The sequence below is a fragment of the Sceloporus occidentalis genome, unplaced genomic scaffold (genome assembly GCF_023333645.1).
Source record: "Sceloporus occidentalis isolate IW3139 unplaced genomic scaffold, rSceOcc1.0.p SCAF_6, whole genome shotgun sequence".
Classification (NCBI taxonomy): domain Eukaryota; kingdom Metazoa; phylum Chordata; class Lepidosauria; order Squamata; family Phrynosomatidae; genus Sceloporus; species Sceloporus occidentalis.
In genome coordinates this window covers 60,675,800-60,702,938 of record NW_028316986.1, presented here as the reverse complement: position 1 = coordinate 60,702,938, position 27,139 = coordinate 60,675,800, and the positions used below count along the sequence as shown (strand labels likewise).

The 27,139-nt window shown below is 44.0% G+C and overlaps 1 protein-coding gene across 5 annotated transcripts in view; it reads left to right on the top strand.

The window, feature by feature from the left end:
- Nucleotides 1–27,139, top strand: part of CATSPERE (catsper channel auxiliary subunit epsilon) — a 116,514-nt gene that overhangs the window by 46,454 nt on the left and 42,921 nt on the right. For all 5 annotated transcript variants that reach the window (XM_089529805.1, XM_089529806.1, XM_089529804.1 and 2 more), the window contains 2 exons: nucleotides 3,516–4,002; nucleotides 15,666–16,137. In XM_089529805.1, coding sequence (XP_089385931.1) covers nucleotides 3,516–4,002; nucleotides 15,666–16,137 — 959 coding nt within the window. The remainder of the gene's footprint in view (nucleotides 1–3,515; nucleotides 4,003–15,665; nucleotides 16,138–27,139) is intronic.

Genomic DNA, 27,139 nt, shown 5'->3' with positions numbered 1-27,139 from the left:
TTGGTTTATGAAGATTCACAATCATGCATTGCAATGGCAGAGGCTGAAAATGTGAAGTGCAGGACCAAGTACATTGGAGTAAGGTACCAGAATGTAAGAGAGTTGGTTCAGAATGGTATCCTAAAGCTAGAGTGCATTGACACAAAGGATAACCTGGCTGATGTTTTGACAAAAGCACTTTCTGGAGAAAGACATGAACAACTTTCTTGTGCAATTGGTATTTATTTATTTATTCCTTAACTCCACAAAGACACAAATGTTAATGCACAGTATTGTGGCACATCTGTACATTTTGGAGGGGATTGTTATTGTATATTTGTATTTAAAATGTTCAGATGTGACAATGGTTTGCTAAAGTAAAAAATTGGTTACAGACTGAAGGCCAAAAAGTCTAGGTCTCAGACAAAGCGTTCAAGGACAACGGACGAGACAAAATGTAAACAAGACGTGTTTTCTGTTTGTACTGTGATTGGTTCCTATGTTGCATGGCAACTTGTGGGGAAAAGGCTGGACCACATCATGGGAATGTTGTTCTTATGAAAGAACAAAGACTGATATTAAGTTCTAGTTTTTTCTTCTGGGAGTATGGACTCTAAGAGTGTAGATGTGTTGTACAGTTGTTAGCTATTAGCTCGTATATATAGCTACTAATACAATAAAAGCCCTCTGAAGAGTGAATACTGCTGAAGGTTGTTTCATTAATGAAGCAGCTGTTTCACTAGGCATTGTTCCAGCAAGCTGAAGGTTGTGTTGGAGTTTGCTTTGATCCTGAGTTCCGGAAGAGACTGCATCTACATCCAGTTGGTGCCAGTTTGGAACCACGGGGCAAGAGACATCACCCAAACAAATTTTTCTAACACTTACTGCGGCACCATTATGACGCCACAGTGTGCCAGTGGCGCCACAATGTGCTGACACTAAGCGTCTATCACGTAAAAATGGCGGTGCCCATCTGTACAGGGTGACACCATTTTAACGCCCTCATCACATGCGAGGGACGAGGGGCATCTGGAAGCACCGCCCCTCACACATAACGACGGCGCCCCATGCACCCATCTGTAGAGCGCCTCAGGCCCTGTCCAGATGGGCCAAAAAGCACGTACTGAGTACGTGCTAGGGTTGCCTGGGAGTGTCCTTTTCAGACACTCCCTAACCCTAGGACGTACTCAGTATGTCAAAATGATGGCACCCTGTCTACATGGGCACCACCATTTTGATGTAATGGCCACATCACATCCAAACAACACGGCGCGGCTGTTACGTCCTGGCGCCGCTGCAGGACGCCTGTGGTGCCCTTTCAGTGGCTCTGAAATGAGCTCCTGGGTTTTGGAACTCCTTTCGCAGCACGTATCGCTGGTGCGGCCTTTTCATGGCCATGCCAACGATACTGAAGAGAAAGGGGCCAAGCGGCCCCTTTCTCTCTCCCTGCCGCTGTCGGGGTGTCCTTGGAGCAGGAAGCCCTAAGGACACCCCTTTCCAGGACGCTGAGAAGCGGCATTTTGCCGCTTCCCCTAGGCCTGGAAAAGTGGCGGATCGGAGGCTCCGGGGTTGCCGCTGTGGCAGCTCAGGCCCCAGTCCATCAGGGAAAGGGGCGGGTGCAGACCGTCCAAGATAACTAAATTGAGGCTGTCATACTTTGGCCACATCATGAGGAAAAATGGATCATTAGAAAAAATAATGATACTTGGAAAGATGGGAAGCAGCGGAAAGAGAGGAAGACTTGGTGGATAGACTCAATCAGGGAGGACACAGGTCTGAGCCTGCAGCCCCTGCGCAAAGAGGTTGAAGCCAGTGTGTTTTGGAGATGTCTCATCCTCAGGGTCACCGTGAATTGAGGTTTTAACAACAACCTTCTTCAAGGAAGATCCATTGTTTTTGTTGTGTGCCTTCACATCATTTCCAACTTATGGCAACCCTAAGGTAAAGCTATTGTGGTTTTTTTTTGTTTTTGTTTGTTTTTTGGCAAATTGCTTCAGATTAGTTTTCCTTTGCCATCCTCTGAGGCTGAGAGAGTGACTTGCCCAAGGTCACACAGTGGTTTCCATGGCTGAGTGGGGATTTGAACCCTGGTCTCCAGAGTCCTAGTCCAGTGCTCAAACCACTACACCCCTCTGGCTCAATTAGGACCAGTTTTATCATTGAGTGAAGTCTTGCTCTAATTTACAGTCTGTTGTTCAAGCTGTATCATCTGTTGGCTGAATTCTAGCATTTATTCAGGTCTTGTTCAACTTGCTATTCAGTTTCCTTGGGCCCATACAGACAGGCCAAAATAAAGCTGCTTCGGGTCACTTTGGAGGTATGTTGTTTAAATGATGCATGCATCCTAAGAAGCCAGAAGTTGCGCCAAAGCTGTGCTCCTGTCCTTAGGACTGGAGCGTGGCTTTAGTGCGGCTTCCCGCCTCTTAGGATGCATGCATCATTTAAAAAGCATACCTCCAAAGTGACCCGAAGCAGCTTTATTTTGGCCTGTCTGTATGGGCCCCTTATCTCCTTGTTGCAGTTTTGCCATAGTGAGTATGTTTAACTCCTACAGCCTATTATTGTTTTTCTAATGTGAACTATAGTTACAGGTGTGGTGGTGTTAGTTGTCCCTTTCTCCTTGAATTAAATGTTTTACTGCCATTTTTTGCTATGGAATCAGTCTTTTTATTCTAATAATTTTCACTTATGGCTTTTCTCTACTGAGCATATATGTGCATCCATTTTAGTTGTCTTTGCCTGGATTGCTCACTTTGGCAATTTCTCACCTATTTATGAGCTGTTTTATTTCAGTAATTTGTGTTCCTTTGGCAGCCAGCATGGGGAGCCAGAATAACAAGGACTATGGGGTGAAACAGACAGTTGTGAAGGAGCGGCCTCTGACTGCTTCAGCCACAATCAGGCCAAGACCATGGCAACCACATGGCCCACTACAAAAGTGGGCCACCAGGAGCCAGATTATCCCAGCTTCTTTTTGTTCTGGTCTAAAGGACCGGAGCACAGCCTCAGTGCAGCTTCTGGCCACGTTGGAGGCAAGCATCATGTAAAAGGTGTGCCCCCAATGCGACCAGAAGACACTTTATGCCCATGTGTTCGAGGCCTATGTTACCCAACTGAAGTTTAAAAAATGATATTTATTATTTACTCATGCTAATTCTTTCACTATGGCTATTATTTCAGCAGTTTGTGCTATTATTTACAGACGTTCTGAAGTACTGCCATAGATCAGATTGACTGAGAACAGACTCTTTATGGAATAATGTATATATCATTTATCAAAATATTTTAATCAATTTTGATGCTAAATGGCATATATAAGAAGCAATGAGCTAGAACTGCTTTGTGACAGGATTATTAGCTGCACTGAATTTGTGGAAAAAAACCTCCTTTTGTCAAGTCAAGATTCACTGTAGATGAATTTAAATGCTAAAGACATATAAAATTGAAAAGAAATTATCTTGGAATGATGACCGCAAAATACTTTTTTTATTTTACACAAACCATGAAATGTAATTCTTTTTATATTCTGTTTTTAGGATCTGGACACTTGAAGTGCCTTCCCTAACAAATGACAACATTGCACTCTTCTATGGAAAAGCAGTTACTTTTCAAGATTGCTTTATTCTTGATACTCCTTTTGTTATTGCCCAGCCAAAGCTATACTTAGATGCTCAAGGATACACTATCACTTCTCCAGCTGGTAGTCTTGCTAAGGTAACATGGGCAGCATGTTTTCCATCCACAGCCGTATTACTGACAGATTTTGGTGTTTTCTATACAAGTGATGCATTCCTAACTTCAGAAGAACTCAAGATACCAGCAGATATTATAGATAGAGCCATAATTAATGATGTAAAAGATGTGGCAATAGCATTTCCAGATGTTTTCATTTTAATAAAGGATATAGTTTATAAGGCAAGTGAAGGTGAAGTTATCAAACTTGGAAGTAATCACACTGTTCCAGATTCAGGAATAATTGGAATACAAGCAAAAACCTGGTGTTCAGCGGAGTACCCATTGATTGTGAGTATTTCTGAATAATTATTTTGTATTATTCTAAATAATTGTAACAAGTGAATTTAATTGCCACAAGATGTTACCATGGACCATGGCATAGTTAGCATTTCTATATCAGATCCTGCTAGGATTTGACTTCTGTTCATGCCTGCTGTCAGTAAAGCAGGCTTGCACAACATATGGCCTGGGGGCGCATGCAGTCCAATGGAGGATTTTCAGTGGTCCTCAATGATGTGAGGCAACTTCCCTAAGCCTCCTCTGCAACCTGGCCTTTACTTGTGAGTAGAGGCCAGGATGCAGGGGAGGAAGAAGAAGGAATACTCTCCACCCAACATTCACCCATCCCCTCCTCCACAGCCCAGCCCTGTCCTTGGGACAAAGCTGGGCTGTGGAGCAGGGATGTCACCAGGGTTGGTGTCAGCTAGTGGGGATGGGCAGTGAACTGCCTTGCACTCCTCCCGTCCTGCAAGGTGGCAGCCTCACAGGACTGGGGGGCACCATCTTATGCCCTCCCAATCCTGTGAGGAGGTGGCCTCACGGGGATGGGAGGGCAGTACCTCAAACCCCCTCCACCTCCACCCCCAGTGCTCTCTGCACCACCTCATCCCCCAAGGCCCTCCAGGTCCAGACCACCTCCCCCCAATTCCCTCTGAATCATGTGAGTCAGCTGCCATGCAGTGCTTAGAGGGCACCCCCCCCCATGTCCTCTGCATCTTCCCCCAAGGCTCTCTGAGTTCTGCGAGGTGACTGCCCCACAGAGTTTGGAGGGCACCCCTCAAATGCCATCTGCACACACACACACCCATGCACTACCTCATCCCCACAGGCCCTCCAAGTCCCATAAGGCAGCTGCTGCACAGGGCTCCAAAGTCACCCCCCAGCTTATCTGCAGCTTTTAGGAGTTAACCCATTTTAATTTTGCCCCCTACCTACTGCTAAATTGTACAGATCTGCAGTAAAGGATTGGGTATGAATAAATAAACTAAGTTTATTCCACACCTGATTTATGGGAATGGGAAGTTCAGTCCCATTTCTTAGTTGGGGAAATATCTTGATACACTTCGATCATGTTTTAAGTAGTAATAAAAAAAAATGAAGCTTAATTAAGGAATGCTTAATCTCTCCCCAAGAAATACCCATTATCACACATACATGCACAAATCTTGGTCTGGGAACATTGGCTTTTAATTTTATCTTGTAACCTAGGAAAGAAAGTTAAAGATTTACATGCAAATACACTTGGCCCTCAACTTTTGTGGTTTTTCATGAGTTTGTCTGTGCATGTGCACACTCCTCCTCCTCCTCCCTCTTGGGCTTTTCTGCTTGGGAAAAAATGCCCGGGAGGGAGGGAGCAGTGAAGAGGGATGTATGCACATCCCTCCTGCTTTCCCTCTTTCTTTAGCCAGCTCAGAGAAAACAACTAAAGCATGGAGGAAAGCAGGAGGGGTATGCATGAACATGCCTCCCCCCATGTTTTAGCTGGTTTAGGCAATCCAGCTAAAGCATGGGGGGATGCAGGAGGGGCATGCAGGTAAGAAGAGTGTGCACATGTGCCCCTGCCACCTTCCCCCACTTATTTGCAGTTTCTCCACTTTCGTAGGGGTCTTGTGCCCCTAATGCCCCTGAAAGTGGAGGGATGACTGTACACAAAACCACAGGTTAACTATACTGTCCACTGGCAGATATCTAATATTCTCCTTCAACCTCCCATCAGTCCTCTGGGAGAGGCAATCAGCCACTGTATTGAATCTTCTAGACACATGCTGAATGTCAAAGGTCAAAGCTCCAGTGGAGCAGTTTCTTGTTAGCTCCCTAGACCATGTAGAGCCACCAAAGGGCTACGTGAACAGTCCCCATACATACAATCCCAATTTGTGCGTACATACACAATGGCATAACATTCTTTTCATTAGTATGAACCAATTGGACTCCCTCCCAGAAATCTTTTTTGCTGAGAAACAATATAGGATGAAGAATCCATCCAAACCTTCTTGCAGCAGGACTACTCCAGTGCCTCTGTCAGAAGCATCTGTAGCCACAATGAATGGCTTTCTGAAGTCAGGTGCCATCAGTGCTGGATCTGACATAAGCGCCTGTTTTAGTGCCTTGAAGACTTCTTGATTCTTATTTCAATGTGAGGCTTCTTGGATTCTGTCTGATGGTGCTGTTTGAGATGCTAGCAGTTGGCTATAGTTGGGCATAATCTGGATTTCAGTTCTATCTGCCTTCTGAAATAAAGACTGTGTTAATCTGCCTCAATCCATTCACCCTAGGTGTCTGGTCCCATCCCCCCCCCCCCCCCCAGTTTTCCTGCTTCACACATAGCTGCACACAGGATACACAGACAAGGAGGAGGGGCTGCATGCAACTTAGAAGTAGGATCCTCTTTGGAGAAATGGCATCAGATCTGGAAAGTAATTCCAGAGCAACTGGTAATGTTGGCTGTAAGGGGTTACTTGCTCCAGTGCTCCCATCTACTGACCAAACAACTTTACCACAGCCTGCTAATTTTTGGAACTTCATACAGACATCGAATGTGAGAAGCATGAGCCAAGCGAAGTTAGAAATAGAAAAAATAGAAATAGAACGCATGGACATAGCAGTACTGGAAGTAAACGAATGGGTTCTACTAGGGGAATGAAAATATATGAAGAAACGGGGTGGCACTCATACTAAGGAGAGATGTGACAAAAACAGTCAAGGGCTACAATGCAAAATCATACCAAATTATGTCAATAAGGCTTAAGGGAAAACCTATGAATATTACCATAATTAAAGTATGTAGTTGGTAAGTCACCAACTACAGAGGCAAAAAAGGAAGAAATTGAGAGATTTTACAAAGGAGTCCAAGAAGAAACTGATAACATACCAACACAGGACATTAAGCTGATTATAGGCGACTGGCACACCAAAGTTGGAAGCAAAGAGGAATCAAAAACAGTAGGCAGGTTTGGATTGGGCAAAAAAAAATGAAACAGGTGAGCATCTGATAGATTTCTGTGAATCCAAAAATCTATTCATTGCAAACACCTTTTTCATACAACCAAAGAGGAGGCTATATACATGGACATCACCAGACGAACACAAAACCCGAATAGATTATATAATCGGAAGCAAAAGATGAAGAAATTCCATTTTGGTAGCTAAAACTAGACCAGGTGCTAGCTGTGGTACAGATTATGAATTGCTTATATCAAAAATAAGAGTAAAAATTAAGAAGAGAACAAAACTGGTCATCATACCAAAAATTTATCTCAACAATATTTCAGCAAAATTTATTGACAATATAAGGAACAGATTTATGAGCCAGTTAGATCCTCAGGAGAAGCCTTTCTCTCAGTTCCACCACCGTCCCAGGCTTGCTTGGTGAAAGCCTTCTCCGCAGCTGCTCCCACCCTCTGGTAGTCCCTTCCATGGGAGGCTAAACTGGCCCCCTCCCTGCTAGCCTTTCACCAGCAGATAAAAACATTTTTATGCAGGCAGGCTTTTTAAAATCATGCAAGGGTGGCTTTATTTGGGGGAGTTGTTTTAGATCATGTTTTTAGCTTTTGTATGCTTTAAATTTTAACTTTGTAGTGTTTTAATTAGGTAATTTTAATTGTCTTTTAAAAAATTGTTTTAATGTGTTTTTATATTGTGAGCCGCTTTGGGTCCCTTTTTGGAAGAAAAGCAGCATAGTAATAAAATAAATAAATAACATTTGTGCTACTAAGCACAATAGACCATGAACCAGAAGAACTATGCTCAGAAGCCAAGTACACTATAAAAGAAGAATGCAAATAGACACTTACAGTAGTCAAAAAGAAAGAGAAAAAACCATGGATGGCAGATAAAATGCTACATTGAAGAGGCCCCTCCCTCCTCAACTGTCACCTTGGCCTCAGAGGGAGCCATCAGGCAGACCCAGCAACATCAGGGACAGCCTGAAGGAAGAGGCCCCTCCCTCCTCAACTCTTATCTCGGCCTCAGAGGGAGCCATCAGGCAGACCCAGCAACATCAGGGACTGCCTGAAGGACGTGACTTCTCCCTCCTTTAACTGTCACATTGTATTTTGTATTGTATTGCAATTTCTTACTGTACACCGCTATGATCATTGCGGAATAGCGGTCTATAAATAAAATTTATTATTATTATTATTATTATTACAAGCAATAAAATGAAGAGAAGCAAAACAAAAGGGAAACAGGAACAAACTCAGAATCATGAATGCTACAGTTCAGCGACTGATGTGAAAAGTTAAAGACAAATACGACAATGATCAATGCAGAGAAATAGAGGACAACAAAAACAGACCTATTCCACAAGGTCTGAGAAATCAAAGGGAAATTCAAACAAACGACCGGGATACTCTATGACAAATAACACAATTGAACACCAGGATGGAATATAAAGATGTTGGATGCAATACACAGAAGGGCTATATAAAAGAGATAACAAAATGAAGGACACATGAATGGAAGACTCATATGAAGATGAACCCCAAATTCTAAAAAGAGGGATGGAAACTGCAATTAGAGAAATGGCAAAAAATAAATTACCTGGAACAGATGTTATTCCAATCAAACTGCTTCAATCCACACTGACAAAATTAACACCACTGCTAACCAACATATGTCAACAGATATGGAAAATAAAATGATAGCCAACAGATTGGAAACAATCAATATACATCCCTATCCACAAAAATAAGACACAAAAGACTGCAGCAACTATAGGACCATAGCTCTAATCTCTCATGCAAGCAAAATTATGCTCATAATTCTGCAACATAGACTCCAACCATACATGAAGAGAGAGATCCCAGAGATTCAAGTGGGGTTCAGGAAAAGAAGAGGCACTAGGGACCAAACTGCAAATATACGATGGTTAATGGAGCACATTAGTGAATTCCAAAAGAAAATCAGCATGTGCTTTATAGATTACAGCAAAGCCTTTGACTACATACATAATGAAAGGCTATGGGACACCCTTAAAGACATGGGAGTGCAAAGATATCTGATAGTCCTGATGAGAAATCTGTACTCAGGACAAGAGGCTACAGTCAGAACAGAACACAGAGAAACAGAATGATTCCCAATTGGCAAAGAGGTCAGGCAATGCTGTATCCTTTCGCCCTGTTCAACTTGTACGCAGAACATATTATAAGAAAAGCAGGCTTGAATACAGAAGAAAGAGGAGTGAAAATAGGAGGAAGGAATATCAGCCATCTGAGGTATGCAAATTACACAATAGTACTAGCAGAAAACGCCACAGACCTAGAACAACTGCTAAGGAAGAAAGTGCAAAGGAAGGCTTATTGTTGAACATAAAACAAAGATAATAACCATGCAGAATTTACACAAATATGACCTAGACACTGAGGAAATAGAAATAGTAAAAGAGTTCTCATACCTAGGATCAAACATTGATCAGAGCAGGGACTGTAGTCAAGAAATTATAAGAAAACTAAGAATGGGGAGGGCAGCTATGAAAGAACTAGAAAAGATCCTAAAATGCAAAAATATAAAATTGAGCACAAAAGTTAGAATCATACAAGCCATTGTGTTCCCTGTTACCATGTATGGATGCGAGAGCTGGATGTTTAATAAAGCAGACAGGAATAAGATCAGTTCATTTGAAATGTGGTGCTGGAGAAGATTGCTGAGGATACCATGGACAGTCAAGAAGTCAAACAAATGGGTGCTACAACAGATCAAATCTCTCCGGAAGCCAAGATGACTGTGACTAAATCTGTCATAGTTTGGCCACATCATGAGGAGGCACGACTCATTGGAGAAAACAAGAATGCTAGGAAAGGTAGAGGGAAGCAGAAAGAGAAGGCTGGCTGGAAGGGAGCTACCAACACACAGGCTGGCTGGAAGGGAGACAATATTAAGGAAGGCGAAAGGGCTGGAGAAAATAGTCAAACAGACATAGAGGAAACAAGAAAAGTGCAAGAACCCAACAGTGGCAGGCAAAAAAACTTGCACAAGCAGCAAGTAAATGGGACCTGTGGTCTGCGATGTCTCTACACTAATGCACTAATGCATGGGAAATAAGCAAGATGAACTTGAACTCCTAGTACAACAAAGCATATATGATATAATAGGCCTCACTGAAACCTGGTGGGATGAGTCTCATGATTGGAATGTGGAAATAGAGGGGTATAACCTTTTTAAGAGAAATAGGCCAAACAGGAAAGGAGGAGGAATAGCACTATATGTCAGAGATATTTACACCAGTGAAGAGATCCAGGACATCAATCATGGAAGCCAGGTGCAGAGCATCTGGATAAAAATTAAAGGGGAAGGAAACAACAAGGATGTTACGGTGGGAGTTTACTACAGACCCCCAAGTCAGACTGAAGAATTGGATGATATCTTTCTAGAACAGATGACCACACAGTCAGAAAAGAGAGATGTAGTAGTGATGGGCGACTTCAACTACCTTGATATTTGCTGGAAGTCAAACTCAGCAAAATCCTCAAGGTCTAGCAAATTCCTCACTTGCCTGGAAGACAATTTCATGGTCCAAAAGGTGGAAGAGGCAACAAGGGGGTCAGCTATTTTAGATCTGATCCTAACCAACAAGGATGACTTGGTTAATGGAGTGCAAGTGGTGGGATCATTAGGTGGAAGTGACCATGTTCTCCTGGAGTTTGTTATACAATGGAAAGGAGAAGCCAGGCATAGTCAAACACTCATGCTAGACTTTAGGAGAGCAGATTTCAGTAAACTTAGAGAAGTATTGAGGGTGATCCCGTGGTCAGAAATACTAAAAGGGATGGGAATTCAGGACAGATGGGAGTTTCTCAAAAGGGAGATACTGAAGGTACAATTTCAAACAGTTCCAGTGAGAAAGAAAAACGGGACGTGTCTCAAGGAACCAGGATGGATGACTAAGGAACTTTCAACCGAGTTAAGTTTGAAACAGAACATGTATAAGAAATGGAAAAAGGGGGAAATCACAAAAAAGGAGTTCAAATAAATAGCAGGCATGTGTAGAGGTAAAGTCAGAAAAGCTAAAGCGCAAAATGAACTCAGGCTTGCTAGAGAGGTTAAAAAGAATAAAAAGGGATTTTTTGGATATGTCCGCAACAAAAGGCAGAAAAATAAAATGCACAGATATAGGATGGGGGACACCTGGCTGAATGAAACTACATGTGAAAGGGATCTTGGAGTGCAAGTAGACTACAAGTTGAACATGAGTGAACAGTGCGATGCGGCAGCTAAAAAGGCCAATGCAATTTTAGGCTGCATCAATAAAAGTATAGTGTCTAGATCAAGAGAAGTAATAGTGCCACTGTATTCTGCTCTGGTCAGGCCCCACCTGGAATATTGTGTCCAGTTCTGGGCACTACAATTCAAAAAGGATATTGAGAAACTGGAGCGTGTCCAGAGGAGGGCGACTAAAATGGTGAAAGGTCTGGAAACCATGCCCTATGAGGAACGACTCAGGGAGCTGGGGATGTTTAGCCTGGAGAAGAGAAGGTTAAGAGGTGATATGATAACCCTGTTTAAATACTTGAAAGGATGTCATATTGAGGAGGGAGCAAGCTTGATTTCTGCTGCTCCAGAGAACAGGACCAAGAACAATGGATGCAAGCTACAGGAAAAGAGATTCTACCTCAACATTAGGAAGAACTTCCTGACAGTAAGGGCTGTTCGACAGTGGAACACACTCCCTCGGAGTGTAGTGGAGTCTCCTTCCTTGGAGGTCTTTAAGCAGAGGCTAGATGGTCATCTGTCGGGAATGCTTTGATTTGGATTTCCTGCATGGCAAGGGGTTGGACTGGATGGCCCATGCAGTCTCTTCCAACTCTATGATTCTGTGATTCTATAACTGATAATGCAGGCAGAGGCAGTGAATTACAAACAGCTAGAAAGCATCATTGCATGTGAGAGTCCATTAAAAGAATGGCATTGGACAAGCAGCCCAAATCAAGGGAGGCAACAGGAAACAAGGGCAACACAATTCAAGGGTTGAAGAAGCCAGGAAGTCTGAAGTAGGAAATGCAGGAATCTGGTAACAGGCATACTGGCCAGGAAACGGACAAGTTGTTTCCAGCACTTATATGAACCAAGCTCAGCTCTTAAATAGCCTGACACCACCTGGTTCTGATCAGAGCTGGTTTGTTGCTGCTTGGCATGCAGCCTGGGTGAGCATCTTTCTTGTATCCTTTGTTTTATTATTTTGTCCCTACTCCTTGATTGAGGACTCCAGCTGTGTCCTCTGTCTCATCAGTAGGTGAATCTTGCCTTTGTCCTGCTGGCTGAAGCTGCACTTCCAGAGGATGATCTAGCTGAGGCTCTTCAGCAAGGAGAGCTGTCTGCTCTGCAACAGGGAGAGCTGCAGGCTGTTCTCTATCTGGAAGACTTGTCTGGATTGCTTCCTTGGCCTCCTCATCAGACATTTCCTCCAGATCCTAGTCCTACAGCTCTTGGCCCATTACAAAGGCTGCAAGCTAGATGGATGGACTCTGTTAAGGAGGTCACAGGTATGAATTTGCAGGAACTGAGCAGAGCAATGGAGGGCAGGGAATCTTGGAGATGTCTCATCTACAAGGTCGCCATAGGTCAAGATTGACTTGAGGTTGGATAACAACAGAAATAGACATTGAATGTGCATCTCACAATGGAGCAGTGAGTGAGTTAACTGAACTCAGGAAACCTGGCTGCTTCAGGCTCCACCAGAACACTGGAGGAGAGGCAGATTCCGTCAAGGCCCAGCTTCTCTAGACCTGCTCAGGTTTCTCAGCCTAGATGATATCCCACTAATAATAATAATAATAATAATAATAATAATTTTTATTTATATACCGCTTTTTCAAATTAGATCAAAGCGGTGTACAACAGGAAGTACAATACAAAGTCAAAACAAAACATAACAGGCCTCTCTCCCCCTCAAGATGGTGGTTGGAAGGAGGGCTTTTAGTCTTTCAGGCCAGGCCTCTCTCACCCTCAAGATGGAGGGCTTTTTCTTCTTTCAGGCAGGCAGTTAGAGAGGAAGATGATTTTGAATCTTTTATCTGGATTTTTTGTGGGGGTTTTGGGCTATGTGGCCATGTTCTAGAAGATTTTCTTCCTGATGTTTCACCAGCACCTGTGGCTGGCATCTTCAGAGAATGCTTGCCTGGAAAAAGTGGGTGTGTATGTGTGTGTGTATACACACACACACTGTGTGTGAGCCTGGGAATGCAAGAGTGATTTGCATGTGTATTGTTCTGTGCTGTTGGCCGGCCTCAGGCTGGGAGGCTAATGCAAAAGAGGATTAGTGTCTGCTAATTGGTGATCATTATCTGCTGGGAAAGCCCCTGACTCTGAGTGGTTTCCCATTTGCATTTGCGGAGTCCTTATTTTGCTATTCCTCAGGATTATTTATTAATTATTTTCAAAAGTTAAAAAGCCAACATACATACACAGACTATATCATAAACAAAAACCTAGAAATATATGACTAAAAGAACAAAGAAGGAAAACAAAAACAAAATGAAAATGACCAGTAGGATTTGTCACCCTGATATTTACACCACCTTGTTCTTGGCCAATGATTCTCAAACTCTTGTCCTCCAGGTGTTTTGGACTTCAGCTCCCAGAAATGTCAGCCCTCTTGGCCAATAGTCTGGGATTCTGGGAAGCGCAAAACCTGGAAGGCCAGAGTTTGGGAATCACTGTAGGCTAAATTATCCTCCTTCCCCATTCATCCCAGTTCCTCCCCAACCTCTTTCCTTCCCTCTCCAATTCCCCCTCAGAATATCCCCCACTCAAGTCCTATTAGGTCCCCTCCACTCCATCCCTCCCTATATCCTCATCTCTTAATTCTACACCACCACCATCCCCGAGGAAAGCCTAAAGGCAGGCTTACTGTTGATTTTTATTAATAATTTTTATTGATTTTGACATAAGTTAACAGTTACTAAATAAAACATACAAAAGCCTGTCTACACATAAAATACATACCCATCACCCCACAATTTTTAACATCCAGCCACAACAAGACTACACAGCACAGCACATTAATTTTAATGATGAGTTTCCACTTCCTATCCTTTGGTCTGTTTTTATCAGTTTTTTCCATTCCTGTTTAAGTATCTAGATTACCATATACAGTTGGCCCTTCATATCTACAGGGGTTCCATTCCGGACACCCTCTTGGATGCCAAAAACAATGGAACTGCTTGTTTACAATGATGGTGTGTCATGCGTGTGGCTACATCAGCATGGCCATGTGCACACACTGCCATTGGGGAAAATAGGCAGGGCCATCCGCAGATGCTCCAGTCTGCAGATGGCAAGCCCAGTATAGTACAGGCTGACTGTACCCCTGCTTCTAAATGTATAAAATATTATTTACAGAAAATTCTGTCCCAGATATGGTCAAAACAAACAAACAAACAGAAACATTGAACAAACACTAAATTATATACACAGGTATAAACACAAAAAAATCAAAACAATGCCAAAATATATTCAATGTGTGTAAAACAACATCGTACAAAATGCTAAACCAACAGGAACCTAAGAGTAACAAAGTTGACACAACCTGATGTCGATGAAGTAAAGATGTAGGTAGAGTAATCAGGGCTTCTAGATAGTATTCTTTTTCAAAAATCCTTATGTGGTACTAGTGCAGTTTTGAAGAACTTCTTGCTGTAAAAACTCAAAAACACACCAGCACTTTAACAAAAAGAATAAATAGCTGGAAAGAAAACGTCAACAAACATTAAAAAAACCCCATAAAGAATACTTAACTGGTACCTTTGCATTTTATTATTTATAGATTTGTTTGCATTAGTTAATTTTAATCTGCTTAATATGCAGTTTAATGTTGAAAACTTTGTGTAATCTTGTACAGTTTGACAGAACTCAAATAGACTTATTCTCTAAAAAGTGTACATTAGGACTGCGACTTAAACCAATTTTATCTGTATATAACAGACTATGAGTTTGCGATGATGATGGTGATGATATTTATTTGTATCCTGCTATTTTCCCAGAACTGGGACCCAGAGCAGCTCACAATATTAAAAGAATGATACAATTAAAACATAGAAAAGTGATACATTAGATACATCTATGTAGATACTGTACATCTTTGTGATCTATAAGCCCTTTCACACTGCATATTTATAGCATAATTATAGCATAATGATTCAACTTTAACCAATATGACCACATCCTATGGAATCTTGGAGTTTGTAGCTTGATGAGGCACTAGAACTCTCTGGCTTGAGAAATCTAAATACCTCTTCCTAGACTACAAATCCCAGGATTTGATAGGATGGAACTATGGTAAATAAAGAGGGATTATCCTGCTATTGTGTAGTGTGCAAGGGCTAAGGTTTTTGTGTTTTTCTACAAGAGCAGCAGTTAAATTGCCAGGTATGTTTATACTGGGCAAGGCAAAGTCCTTTACTTTTATATGTTGTTTCATAGAAAGTTTCCAGTTTTTTTAGATTTTACAGTGAATTCTTTTTGTGAATATCCAGTGGGTTACTAGAAAAACTAGCACAGGTAAGAGCAAAGTGGGTTTTGTCTTTTCCTAACCCTTCTTGAAGGAGTAAAAGATGCATTTATCCCTGACAACAGCTTTTCATTCTTGATTTAAGATATTGTAATTTATAATAAGCTTAGAAATGCATTAGTATTTTATACAGTTTTGGAAATGTACTATTTTTATTTTCTTACAGAACAAACAATTAAGTGAATTACTTATATGGACAGATGAAGAAATTGTTAGAGGACTTCTGAATTATGACTTTCATCTATTAGCAGATACAGGAGTGATAAAGGAATCACTGAATTTACGAAGAGACTTAGATCTAGTAATAGTCTCTGCTTGCTATGACTCACTCATAACTTTAATTGCAATACTAATACAGTGTACTGGGTGCTTGGGCACTGATATATTGTATTTAGTTACATATAATGAAGCCTTAGAATTATGGTCTTTAGGAGACTTTGTCTTGGATCCACCCACAACGGGAGTTATGTTTATGGAAGTTTTGTCTTCAGCAAAAAAATCCATGGTGTTGTGGGATAATGATAAGATATTTTATACTTATAAAAACAACAAAGACTATGGATTTCTTAACATGTCTGGTACAAGCACACCATTTTCAGCAGCAGCTGAAGGATCTGCTATTCATCAAATTATTATTGGTTAGTATATAAAATGTTAACAGAAATTTTAGATGCAATGTAAACTGTAGATTATCATAAGGGTTTTATATGTGTGTGTGTGTATATATTTGAATGACTTAGTTCAGGTTATAATAGTGTGATGGTGGGTTGCTATGCTAAGAAATAATTTAAACATTTGAACTAATGTAGGTGTCATGTAGATTCCTCCTGCAACATAATCATTCTTATTATGATATTCTTTGAATATATGCATGGGACACTCCAGTTTTCTAAATTAAATATATTTATCTGAAGTAAAGCCCTCTCTTTGTAGACTAATCAGTATAATTAAACATGGCATAGGCCCTATACAGACAGGCCAAAATAAAGCTGCTTCAGTTCACTTTGGAGGTACTGTATAGTGTTTCAATGATGCATGTGTCCTAAGAGTCTGGAAGCTGCACCAAAGCTGCACTCCAGTCCTTAGGACTGGAGCGTGGCTTTGGTGCGACTTCCGGATCATTTAAACAACATATTTGCAAAGTGACTCGAAGCAGCTTTATTTTGACCTGTCTGTATCAGGCCATAGTGTTTAAAACAAGATCCAGTGTGGTGTAGTGGTTTGAATGTGGACTAGGGCTCAGGAGAAAGGGTTTAAATCCCTGTTTAGCCATAGAAACCCACTGGGTAATCTTGGGCAAGTAACACTATCTCAGCCTCAGAGGAAGTCAAAGGCAAAACCCATCTGAACAAACCTTGCTGAGAAAAACCCATGATAGGTTTGGTCCTCCTTTGTCTGCCTCTGGGGGCTGTCTGCCCTGAGGTAGTAGTAGTAGTAGTAATAGTAGTAATAATAATAATAATAATAATAGTTTTTATTTGTATATTTCCCACCTCTCCCTGCGGATCGAGGCGGGAGTACATAAAATTTAAAATTACAATTCAGTTAAAATACATTCATACAGCAATAAATCAATCCTATAAAATTCAATATCAACATCTAGCTTCCCATACATGCTCAAAATGAAGTGTCTTCTTATAATTGTTATAGCAGATCAGGGGGATAAGCTCGCCAGAAGAGATCTGTCTTGAGTGCCTTCTTGAAGGCATCTAAGGTGGTAATAAGACGGATCTCCTCTGGCAAGCCATTCCACAATTTGAGAGCCATAGCAGTAAATGCCCTGTGGGAAGTTTTATTTATTATTATTTTTTTTATTTAGGTATTTATATCCCGCCCTTCAGCCCTAATGGCTCTCAGGGCGGCTTACATTTATTATTATTTTTAACCAGACAGTTCCCTGCCCGCAGGCTTACAATCTAAGTTGATCTTAGTCTAGTCTTTGGATAATCCAAGAGGTTCTTCCCAGTTGTTCTGAGAGTGTGAGGCGGATTGTGTAGGGAGAGGCGTTCCTTCAAGTAACTCAGGCCCAAGCCATGTAGGGCTTTAAAGGTAATGACCAACACTTGGTACTGTGCCTGGAAACTAATCGGCAGCCAGTGAAGAGATTTTAGTACTGGTGTTATGTGGTCTGACCTAGGTGTTCCAGTGACCAATCTGGCTGCCGCATTTTGCACCAATTGAAGTTTCCGAACTTGGTACAAAGGTAGTCCCATGTAAAGCGCATTGCAGAAATCAAGATGAGAGATTACCAGTGCAAGTACCACTACTTCAAGGTCCTTTCGGTCCAGGTAGGGACGCAGTTGGCGTATCAACCAAAATTGGTAACAGGCACTTCTGGCCATCGCATCTACTTGGGATGATAACTGTAGAGATGGATCCAGAAGAAACCTCCAAACTGCAAACTTCGTCCTTTAGGGGAAGTATGAGCCACTGGAGTGCAGTGCCCCCAATACCTATCTCCCTCAGGCATTCCAGAATGATACCATGGACTATGATATCGAAGGCCGCTGATATGTCCAAGAGCACCAACAAGGTCACACTTCCCTCATCGATGCCCAGACAGAGATCATCGACTAAGGCAACCATGGCTGTCTCAACACCATTGAGATTGTAAGGGGCTGGTACTGATGGACAACTGAGTCCAGACTCCCAGCATCCTGAACCATCAAGGACTACAAATCCTATCTGAGCTGAAGACCCTTCCTTTGATGCCTTGGGGAACGACTATAGCACCTTTGACTGGAGTGACAGCTTTCACGATTTCATGGTGATGGCTTCCAGCCCAGTTCCTGCTATATTGGCAGGAGAAGAGGGTGAGAAAGGCCTGTCAGCTTCATCAGGTTCTTTCTAAAGTAAGAAAAAGAGCCCTCCCTCCAGTCCATCTGCCATGGTCCAGGCCTTGGAGGGAGAGAAGAACCTCTGGACTTATTCCCCTTCCCTACTGACATTCCCTTCTTCTTTTATGTCATGTCTTTTTTAGATTGTAAGCCTGAGGGCAGGGAAATGTGTAATTAACTATCTGTAAGCCACTCTGAGAGCCTTTCTGGCTGAAGAGCAGGGTATAAATACAGTAAGTAAGGGGCTGTACTAACAGCCCCTAAGGGGAGGCATGCAGCCGCCACTTTACTGTCCGGATTGGGACTGCGGCCACTGCACGCAGCAGCCCTGATCCAGCCTCTGGAGGGTGGAAAAAGGAGCACAAAATGCAGCTCTTTTTTTTTTTGCACCCTCTAAAGGGTGTCACAGCTGCCGCAGCACAGCTTTGTAATGCCCTTTTGGTGCTGTATCATCTAGATTCAGCACCAGGGTTGCACCATGATACCACGTGCCATCTAGAATGGTGTGCAGCGTCATGGTGTGTGTGGGGGGGGGGCAGAGTCACAATATTGAGCGTGTGGACACTCCGCCGTGACTCTGTCCACAGGCCAGCACTTTGTGCCTGTTTGTACCGGGCCTAAGTAAGTAAGCTCGCCTTAGGGTTGGAAACAACTTGAAGGTGCACAGCAATAATTGTATTTAAAATACAGTCAAAATCTAGTTTTAACATTAAAATAATTGCAGTTTAAATCCTGCCTCATAGCAATTTTAATTAAATGCATTTTAAAAACAATTTTTAAAGCTTAAGAAAGTAACCAAACTGAGGTCATGTGAAATCACTACTAAGGCTTTATTTCTAGTGCCCACTAGCGTAATACATCTTGATCTATAAGCCAGTCCTTAGCAGGTGAACTTAATGCCCAGCCAGGTCTTATAGCAGAGGTGAGTAAAGTGCTACCAATGGGCCACATGGAGCCTCTGACCATTTCTGTGGGATTCATGGATTCTTGCACCATGACACAGAATGGGCATCTGCAGCCTTCGAGTCTTTAAGAGATCTGAGAAGTCAGATCTGGCTATGGTGCCACATGCCTCAGTTACATCCTGGTTGGACTACTGCAATGCACTCTACTTGGGGCTGCCTTTGGAAACCATTCAAAAACTTCAGCAGACCCAAAATGCTGTGGCCAGGCTGTTGACTAGGGCTAGCTACAGGGATCATGTCACTCCCCTGCTGAAACAGCTGCACTGGCTTCCAGTCTATTTCCAAGCATAATTCAAGGTGCTGGAGGACCATATCAACCTATACAAGCCAGCCCGGGTGTCAAGATAGTCAGAAGGGGTCTTTCTCTCAGTCCCACCACCTTCACAGGTGTGTTTGGTGAGGACTCAGAAGGCCTTCTCTATGGCTGCTCCCAGATGCTGAAACCCCTGGCCACAGGAAGTTAGGTTGCCCCCCTCCCTGCTCTCTTTTTGACAGCAACTGAAGACATTTTTATTCAGGCAGGCTTTTGGTGGGTGAATTTTACTTATGCAGTGTGGTGTGCTGTTTTAATGTGGTGGTGTTTATTTGTTTGTTTGTTTGTTTTACTTTGAAATGGTTTTTACTATGCTGTGTTTTTAACTTACACTTTAGTAATTAACTTTTTAACTTTTGTAATTAATGTTTTAGTTGTATCAATTTAAAATTATTGTAAGCTGCCTTGAATCCCATTTTGGGAGAAAGACAGGAAATAAATCAAATAAACAAACAAACAAATAAGGGATGCTGTTGGTCAGTGTGCAATGTGGAGGGCTTCTTTTGAACTGTGGGGGAATGAGGGGACTGCGGAGTCAAAAATGGAGGGTGCAGCACTCCAGGAATTTCTGAGTAGCTGATAGTTGCCTAGTCGTGTAGTAGATTATCTGTGTTATGTCCTCTGAACTCCTGATCCTCACAAGTATTCTAGTGTCTGCATTCTGCATCACTTGAAGTCACTGAAATATATTAAAGCTGAGATTTAGTGCACATTACAACCATGGCATAGTGGTTTGCGTGTTACCCTGTTTCCCCGAAAATAAAACATTACCATAAAATAAGCCGTAGCAGGATTTCTAAGCATTTGCACAATATAAACCATACCCCGTGCTGCTTCCTTGTTCAAAATTTGAGCCCCTGTAGTTGGAGAGGGGGTAGGTGTTGTTGTTTTTTAGTTGGGGGGAGGGTAGTTTTAATATAGTTGGGTTTCCCATATTAAGTCTACTTTTCACCAAAACACAACTTATAAATCTCTTTCCAATATCTCATTTTGCAAAATGAGAGTATCTCATTGAGTTTAGTGAGATTTACTTCCAGTTTGATGGGTCTTGTTACAACTTTAACCGGGGGGGGGGGGGGGGTGTCCTATTAAACTCAGTGGCTTTTTCTTCTGAGTAAAAACATATAGGATTATGTTAGAATTTTTAGACACTGCATTTTGTAAACTTTTAAGAATCTGAGAGAATAATACCGTAATTGTATGGAGTCTGAAGAAAGAGACCAGAATGGATAGAAAGGAATACTTGTGGGAAAACCTCATAGGACCTAAACTAAAGAGAATGTATAGCCTGCTTTTAAAAAGGAGGAAAGAGAGACAGCAGTGGTAAACCAACTGGTTGACAGGATGACCCAAAGCAAGCTAAATGACATCTGGTAGTATGAGTTTTTTCTTCTTTTCGAACCACTTCATCACTCTTACTTCATGTTGTTGTTGTGTGCTTTCAAGTCACTTTTTTACTTACAGTGACCTTAAGGTGAACTTCTCATGAGGTTTTCTTGGCAAGTCTTCAGAGAGGGTTTGCCATTGCCATCCATTGAGGCTGAGGGCATGTCACTTGCTCACGGTCACCCAGTGGATTTCCATGGCCAATCCTAGATTTGAACCCTGGTCTCTAGAGTTGTCATCCAACATTCACATCACTACACCTCATTGGCTTTCTCTTACCTCTTACATGCATACAAAAATCAATCCACATGAGCATGACCTGCATCCATCTCTGAAAATGAGTCCGTCATGGTACAGTCCATGGATCCATTCCAGACCCACCCATCCCGCGTAAGGGGTATGAAGCATATGCTCAAATCCCATTAAGGACAATGGGGCATACTCCCACAGCGTGCCCCATTTTTTCTATTGGGGTTTGCCTTCTGCATGAGCTCAAGCCCACAGAAGGCAAGCCCATGGAAGGGGTTGGCCAATTGTACGAACTAATGTTTCTTCTTGCTTCTCTCATCCATCCATGTCTTCTCTTGTTCTGCAATACAGCACTAGAGGATTAACATCCTCAAACACAAGCATTTCATATTTGAGGCCCCAGACTTTGGGGGCCCATGGACTCTTTTGGAAATTTGAGACTGCCAAGGGTTCCACCATAAAATGGCTCCCATGGCTGCTATGAGAGGCTTGATCAGTCACAAAGAGTGGGTAACTCATCCAAGAAAATGAGCAGCAAGATCGAGGTTGGGAATGCAATCCCACGTAGTGATTTCTTCTTCGTGGTCTCTGCGAATCATACAAATGGGTTGTACTTGCCTGCACAGTGCTGCTCAGAAAACATCTGGAATCACCAGGCAAAGTTAACTTTGCAGCTTTTTGGCGGTAGCCCCACCCATCCCTTATAAGTCCCCTGCCTTCCCACTCTTTCCCCAGTTCCTTTTTTCTGCCACGTTAGCTGCTTAGGAACTTGGCTGCTGGAATCCGCTTGTTTTCTCTAAAAAATCTCGACCTCGGCTTCCTTGACCATTCTTGATCTGACACCCACCCCCACCCGCTCGTGTATTGTTGACCAATCTGTATGTTCTTACAACTTCACTTTGGAATGTGATTCGTCTTACGATGTCTCCGGCTCTGTTCAAGAAGTGCGACGTGTGTGGTGGTAAGATCTCCAGACAGGATACCCACTCTTCTTGCCTTCTCTGCCTCAGTGAGGCTCACAACCCTAAGACTTGTGCCCTCTGCAAATCTCTGACTCCCCAGGCCAGAAAAAATTGTGGCTCTCGCCTCAAGGCTGCCTTGTACCAGCAGGCTCTCTTGCCTCCATCAGCCTCCCGCCCCGCTTCTGTACCTGCTACTTTGGAGTCGGTACCTACGGCTGCTGTTTCTGTGGCCCAGAATTCCTCCACTGAGCCAAGTGCCACTGCTGTTTCTGTCCCGGAAAGGGATTTTGGGTCCAAAGGAGCACGCCAGACGAATTTCAAGTCTAAGTCCTCCAAAAAGGACAAGACTAAGCACAAGGACTCGAGCTCCAAGAAGGATTCGACCCATGATAAGGATACGAGCTCCCTAAGGGAATCAAGCTCTAAATCCTCCTTAAAAAAGAGGCCTTTGGATTCAGGAGAAGGTTCCCCTCATGGCTCTTCTCACTCCAAGAAAGCCTGAACCAAGACTCCTGATGGCGCTCGGTCGTCCTCTAAAGACTGTGCTGCCTCTTCTATACCCAGACAGGACTCATCGGTACCACTTGAACCCTAATCTCTCCAGACTCATTGGACACCGGTTTTGGCTTCGGTTTCCTCTCCGCCTGCTACATTGGCCTTCCATAAATCTCTGATGAAGAGGTCGACGCTGCCATTCTGCCAGCCATGTCACCTCATGGAGGCTTTTCCCAAAGTCAACGGTCTCCCACACCAGTTCCTCAGGTTCAAGTCCATCAGGCAGAGATTCACCAGCCTCTGCATTTCCTTCAGCAGGAGGACTCTGACTTCTTCTATGACAGCAAAACAGACAAATATTATGTCTCTGTCAGTCACTATGTCGTCCGTCGTCGCTTGGGTCAGAAATCCACTGTCCCACCAATGCCAAAATCCACTTTACCACCAACGGCTTTGGTACCCTCTTCTGCCTCAGTACCAACACCCCATTCCACTGTTGCCGCTGCTACCCAGACATTACCCTCGTCTTCTCAAGCGGTGATGGTTGATGACATCTCAGATTCGGACCATGACGAGTCCCAGCATGGAGACCCTCGTGCATCACACGTTGACTTGGGCTCCTCGGATGAGGCCACCCAACATTCTCCTCAATAACTGTTTCAACCAGGTGCTTCATCTCGCACCAATGACATCCATACCTTTGCAGAGCACATTATTAAGATGGCAAACGTGTTGGACCTACAGATCACTCACATGGAGGATGACGCCGCCGAACCTATTGAAAGGCAGGTTCACAGCAAGGTCCCAACGCTAGCTTCCATCCCTTTGCTACCTTCATTGGAAAGGATAGCCAAACGCTCTTGTGACGCACCGGCTTCTGTGGCACCCACGCCCAGGAAGATTGAATCCTTGTATAGGATTTCTCCATCCCAATCTTCTTGGCTGTTTGCCCACCCCAAGCAGAACTCTGCTATTGTTGAAGGGTCTCAGCAGTCCTTCACGCCGAAGACGTCCATGTCACCTGCTGGCCGGGAGGCGAAGAAAGTTGATGGCCTGGCACAGAAGGCCTGCACCTCCTCTGTTCTTGGACTCAAAGTCGCAAATTACAATGCCTGTATGGGAGCATACATACAGTGCTTGATGGAACGGATCTCTCCTATCATTCCGGACGTCCCAGATGAATGTCAGGGCATCCTGACGGAGATCAGAGATAAGGCTCATTCTTTTGGGAGCTGGCTAATAACCTCAGCCTGACACTCCACTGATTGCTCAGCCAAGTCTATGGCAGCTGCCATTGCCTTGAGAAGACACACTTGGCTCCGTTCCTCAGATATGAACCCAAACGCAAAGACCACTATTGAGGACATGCCGTTCGACGATGCAGCCCTGTTCAATTGCGAGACTGACGAGTGCCTCAACTTCAAGTACCATATGGAGGCGGCTGCCAAGAAACACGGTATGTCCACACCTTCTCAACCCTCTTTTCAAAAGTGTTTTGGAGGTCAGCAACAGAGGTATGGCCAAGGCCAGTGGCCTCTCCAACAAGACCGCCCATACCAGCAACAGGAGCACCAGAGGCAGCGCTACCCGTCCTAGTCCTCTTCTTCTTCTGGCCGCCGCCAGCCCCCTGCTCGGTACTGGAAGAACTACCGCAAACAGGATACGGACCAGGGCAAGAAGAGATCCTGAAGGGTTGCTGCGTGCTCCATTGTCTCCCTCAGCTTCTCCTTCTGTGACATTTTGAGGCCCTTCTCTGACACCTGGGCCAGTGTGATTTCCAACTCTTGGATCCTTGATATCATCTGTAGGAGTTATGCCCTTGAGTTTGAAGAGCTCCCTCCAACTGGAGCTGTTGTTTCCACCATCCCCCCCTCAGACATCCTTCTTGACGAAGCACGCACTCTCTTGACAAAGGGCACAATTTCACCTGTGGACCCTTCACAAGCCCCCTGATGTTTTTTCTCTAGATATTTTACTGTCCCCAAGACCGATGGCGGCCCATTTTAGATCTACGACTCCTCAACTCCTATTTGGCCTATCATCAATTCCACATGGTAACTCTTGCCTCTATTTTGCCCTTATTACAGCAGGGCCTGTGGTTCGCGATGATCAACCCGAAGGACGCGTACTCCCACATGGGGATTTGAGAGAGTCACCGGAGGTTCCTGTCCATTGCTGTCGGTCCCGATATGTATCAATACAATGTCCTTCCCTTTGGCCTCTCCACAGCTCTGAGAGTCTTTACCAAGTGCATGGCTCAAGTGGTGGCTTACCTTCACCAACGAGGTTCCTGGATGTCTGGCTCCTCACAGCCCCCTCTGAGGACAAATTACGGAGAGATGTCGACTTCACCTGTCACTCCTCTCATCCCTCGGCCTCGTGGTGAACTTGGAGAAGTCACATCTCACTCCAGTCAAGCAGATCAGGTTCATCGATACTGTCCTCGATTCTGAAGACTGCGACACCTATCTCCATCAGGACCGTTTCCAGGCTCTATGTGCTGCAGTCAAGGCTTATCTTGCCCACAGGTGAGTGAGGGCCAGAGATGTCCAAATAGCCCTGGGACACATGGCCTCCACAACGTTCGTGACTCCGTGGGCAAGACTGTGATTTCGGCCCCTCCAGTCAAGGTTCCTGTTGGCCTTCAATGCAGTGATGGACTCCCCGTACAACTGGATCACAGTCCCGAGATCAATTTCCCATTCGCTCTGCTGGTGGCTCGATTCCCAGAATGTTTGCATTGGCATACCTTTTTCACCTCCTCAGCCTCAGGTCACCCTAACCACAGATGCTTCCATGGAAGGTTGGGGTGCCCACACGTCAGGCCTCTTCATCAAGGACAAGTGGTCTCTAGACAAACAAGCTCTCCACATCAATGCCCTCGAGATGCTTGCTCTGGAAAAGCCTTTGAGAGCCTTCAAGACGAACCTTTCCAACAAGGTAGTACTTCTTCTGATGGACAACACCACAGTTATGTACCACCTCAACAAACAAGGGAGCACCAGGTCACAGACCCCGCTCAACATCACACTCCGCATCTGGTGCATCCCAAAAGGGATTTTGCTCCAAGCAATCCACTTGCCAGGAGAAGAGAACGACTTGGCCAACCAGCTCAGCAGCTCTTTCACCGTTTTCCACGAGTAGAGGCTCCATCCCAAGATGGTCAACGATCTCATCGGTTGGCGGAGAACCCCACAGATCGACCTCTTCCTGACCACTCTCAACAGCCACTGTCCACAGTTCTGTTCCCGAGCGTGCAACGACAACTCTCTTGGAGACACGTTCATCTTTGCTTGGTCAGGAGAGATGCTATACACCTTTCCTCCATTTCCACTGATCACTAGGGTGGTGTCCAAGATGACAAGAGACCGTTCGGATGCCATCCTGATCATGCCTTGGTGGCCGAGACAACCGTGGTTTCCATCTCTGCTCCACCTGTCCCGGAAATACTTTCTCCGTCTCGAGTTCCGTCCTGATCTCCTCACTGTCCAGGACAGCCGGGTTAGGCATCCGGACATCAAAAATCTACCGATGGTGGCATGGAGGCTCTGTCCCTAGACTTGCTACCTCCCTCGGTATGGACAATGATCTTAGCTGCCCAAAAGCCAGTCACCAAAAAATTTTACGCTTCCAAACGGGGAAAAAAATTGTTGAATTTCTCTCTGTGAGAGACCTCTCTCCATCCTGCGTTCCTGATGACACTTTTGGATTCGGGGCTGTGCCTCACCTCCATCAAGTGTTATCTTTCTGCCATCTTTCTCATTTCCAGTTTGATGGCAAACCTTCCTTTTTCAGGGACCCTCTGGTGAAGAGTTTCCTGAAGGGTTGCAACAACTTCCATCCTTCGGTCTCGGTACCAACACCTGCTTGGAGTTTGGAAGCTGTGCTGTCTTGTTTGCAATCCAAGCCTTCCAAGCCCATAGACACAGCTGACTTGAGGCTGTTGACCTGGAAGACAGCCTTTCTTGTGGCCATCACCTCTGCTCGCCGTGCCAGTGAGCTCTGTGCCTTGCGGAGGAATCAGCCTTTCCTTAGGTTCCATAAGGATAAGGTTGTCCTCCGTACCAACATTACCTTTCTGCCTAAGGTAGTGTCATCTTTTCACATGTGTCAGGACATTGTTTTAATGACCCTGGCCTTGAACCCGACCACCAACACCGAACGCCACTTGCACAACTTGGATGTTCGGAGTGCTTTGGCATTCTATTTGGACAGGACTGCAGGTTCGAGCCATTCCGAGAGACTGTTCCAGTGCTATTCGGAACCAAAAAAGGGACTGCCTGTGACTGCTCAGAGGCTTTCCAAATGGGTGGCTAGAATCATCCATCTCTGCTATGAACTGTCGGGCAGACCTCTCCCGGCCAGGGTTCGGTCCCATGCAACTAGGGCAGTAACAACATCCTCTGCATGTTTCATAATATGATCCTATTGTT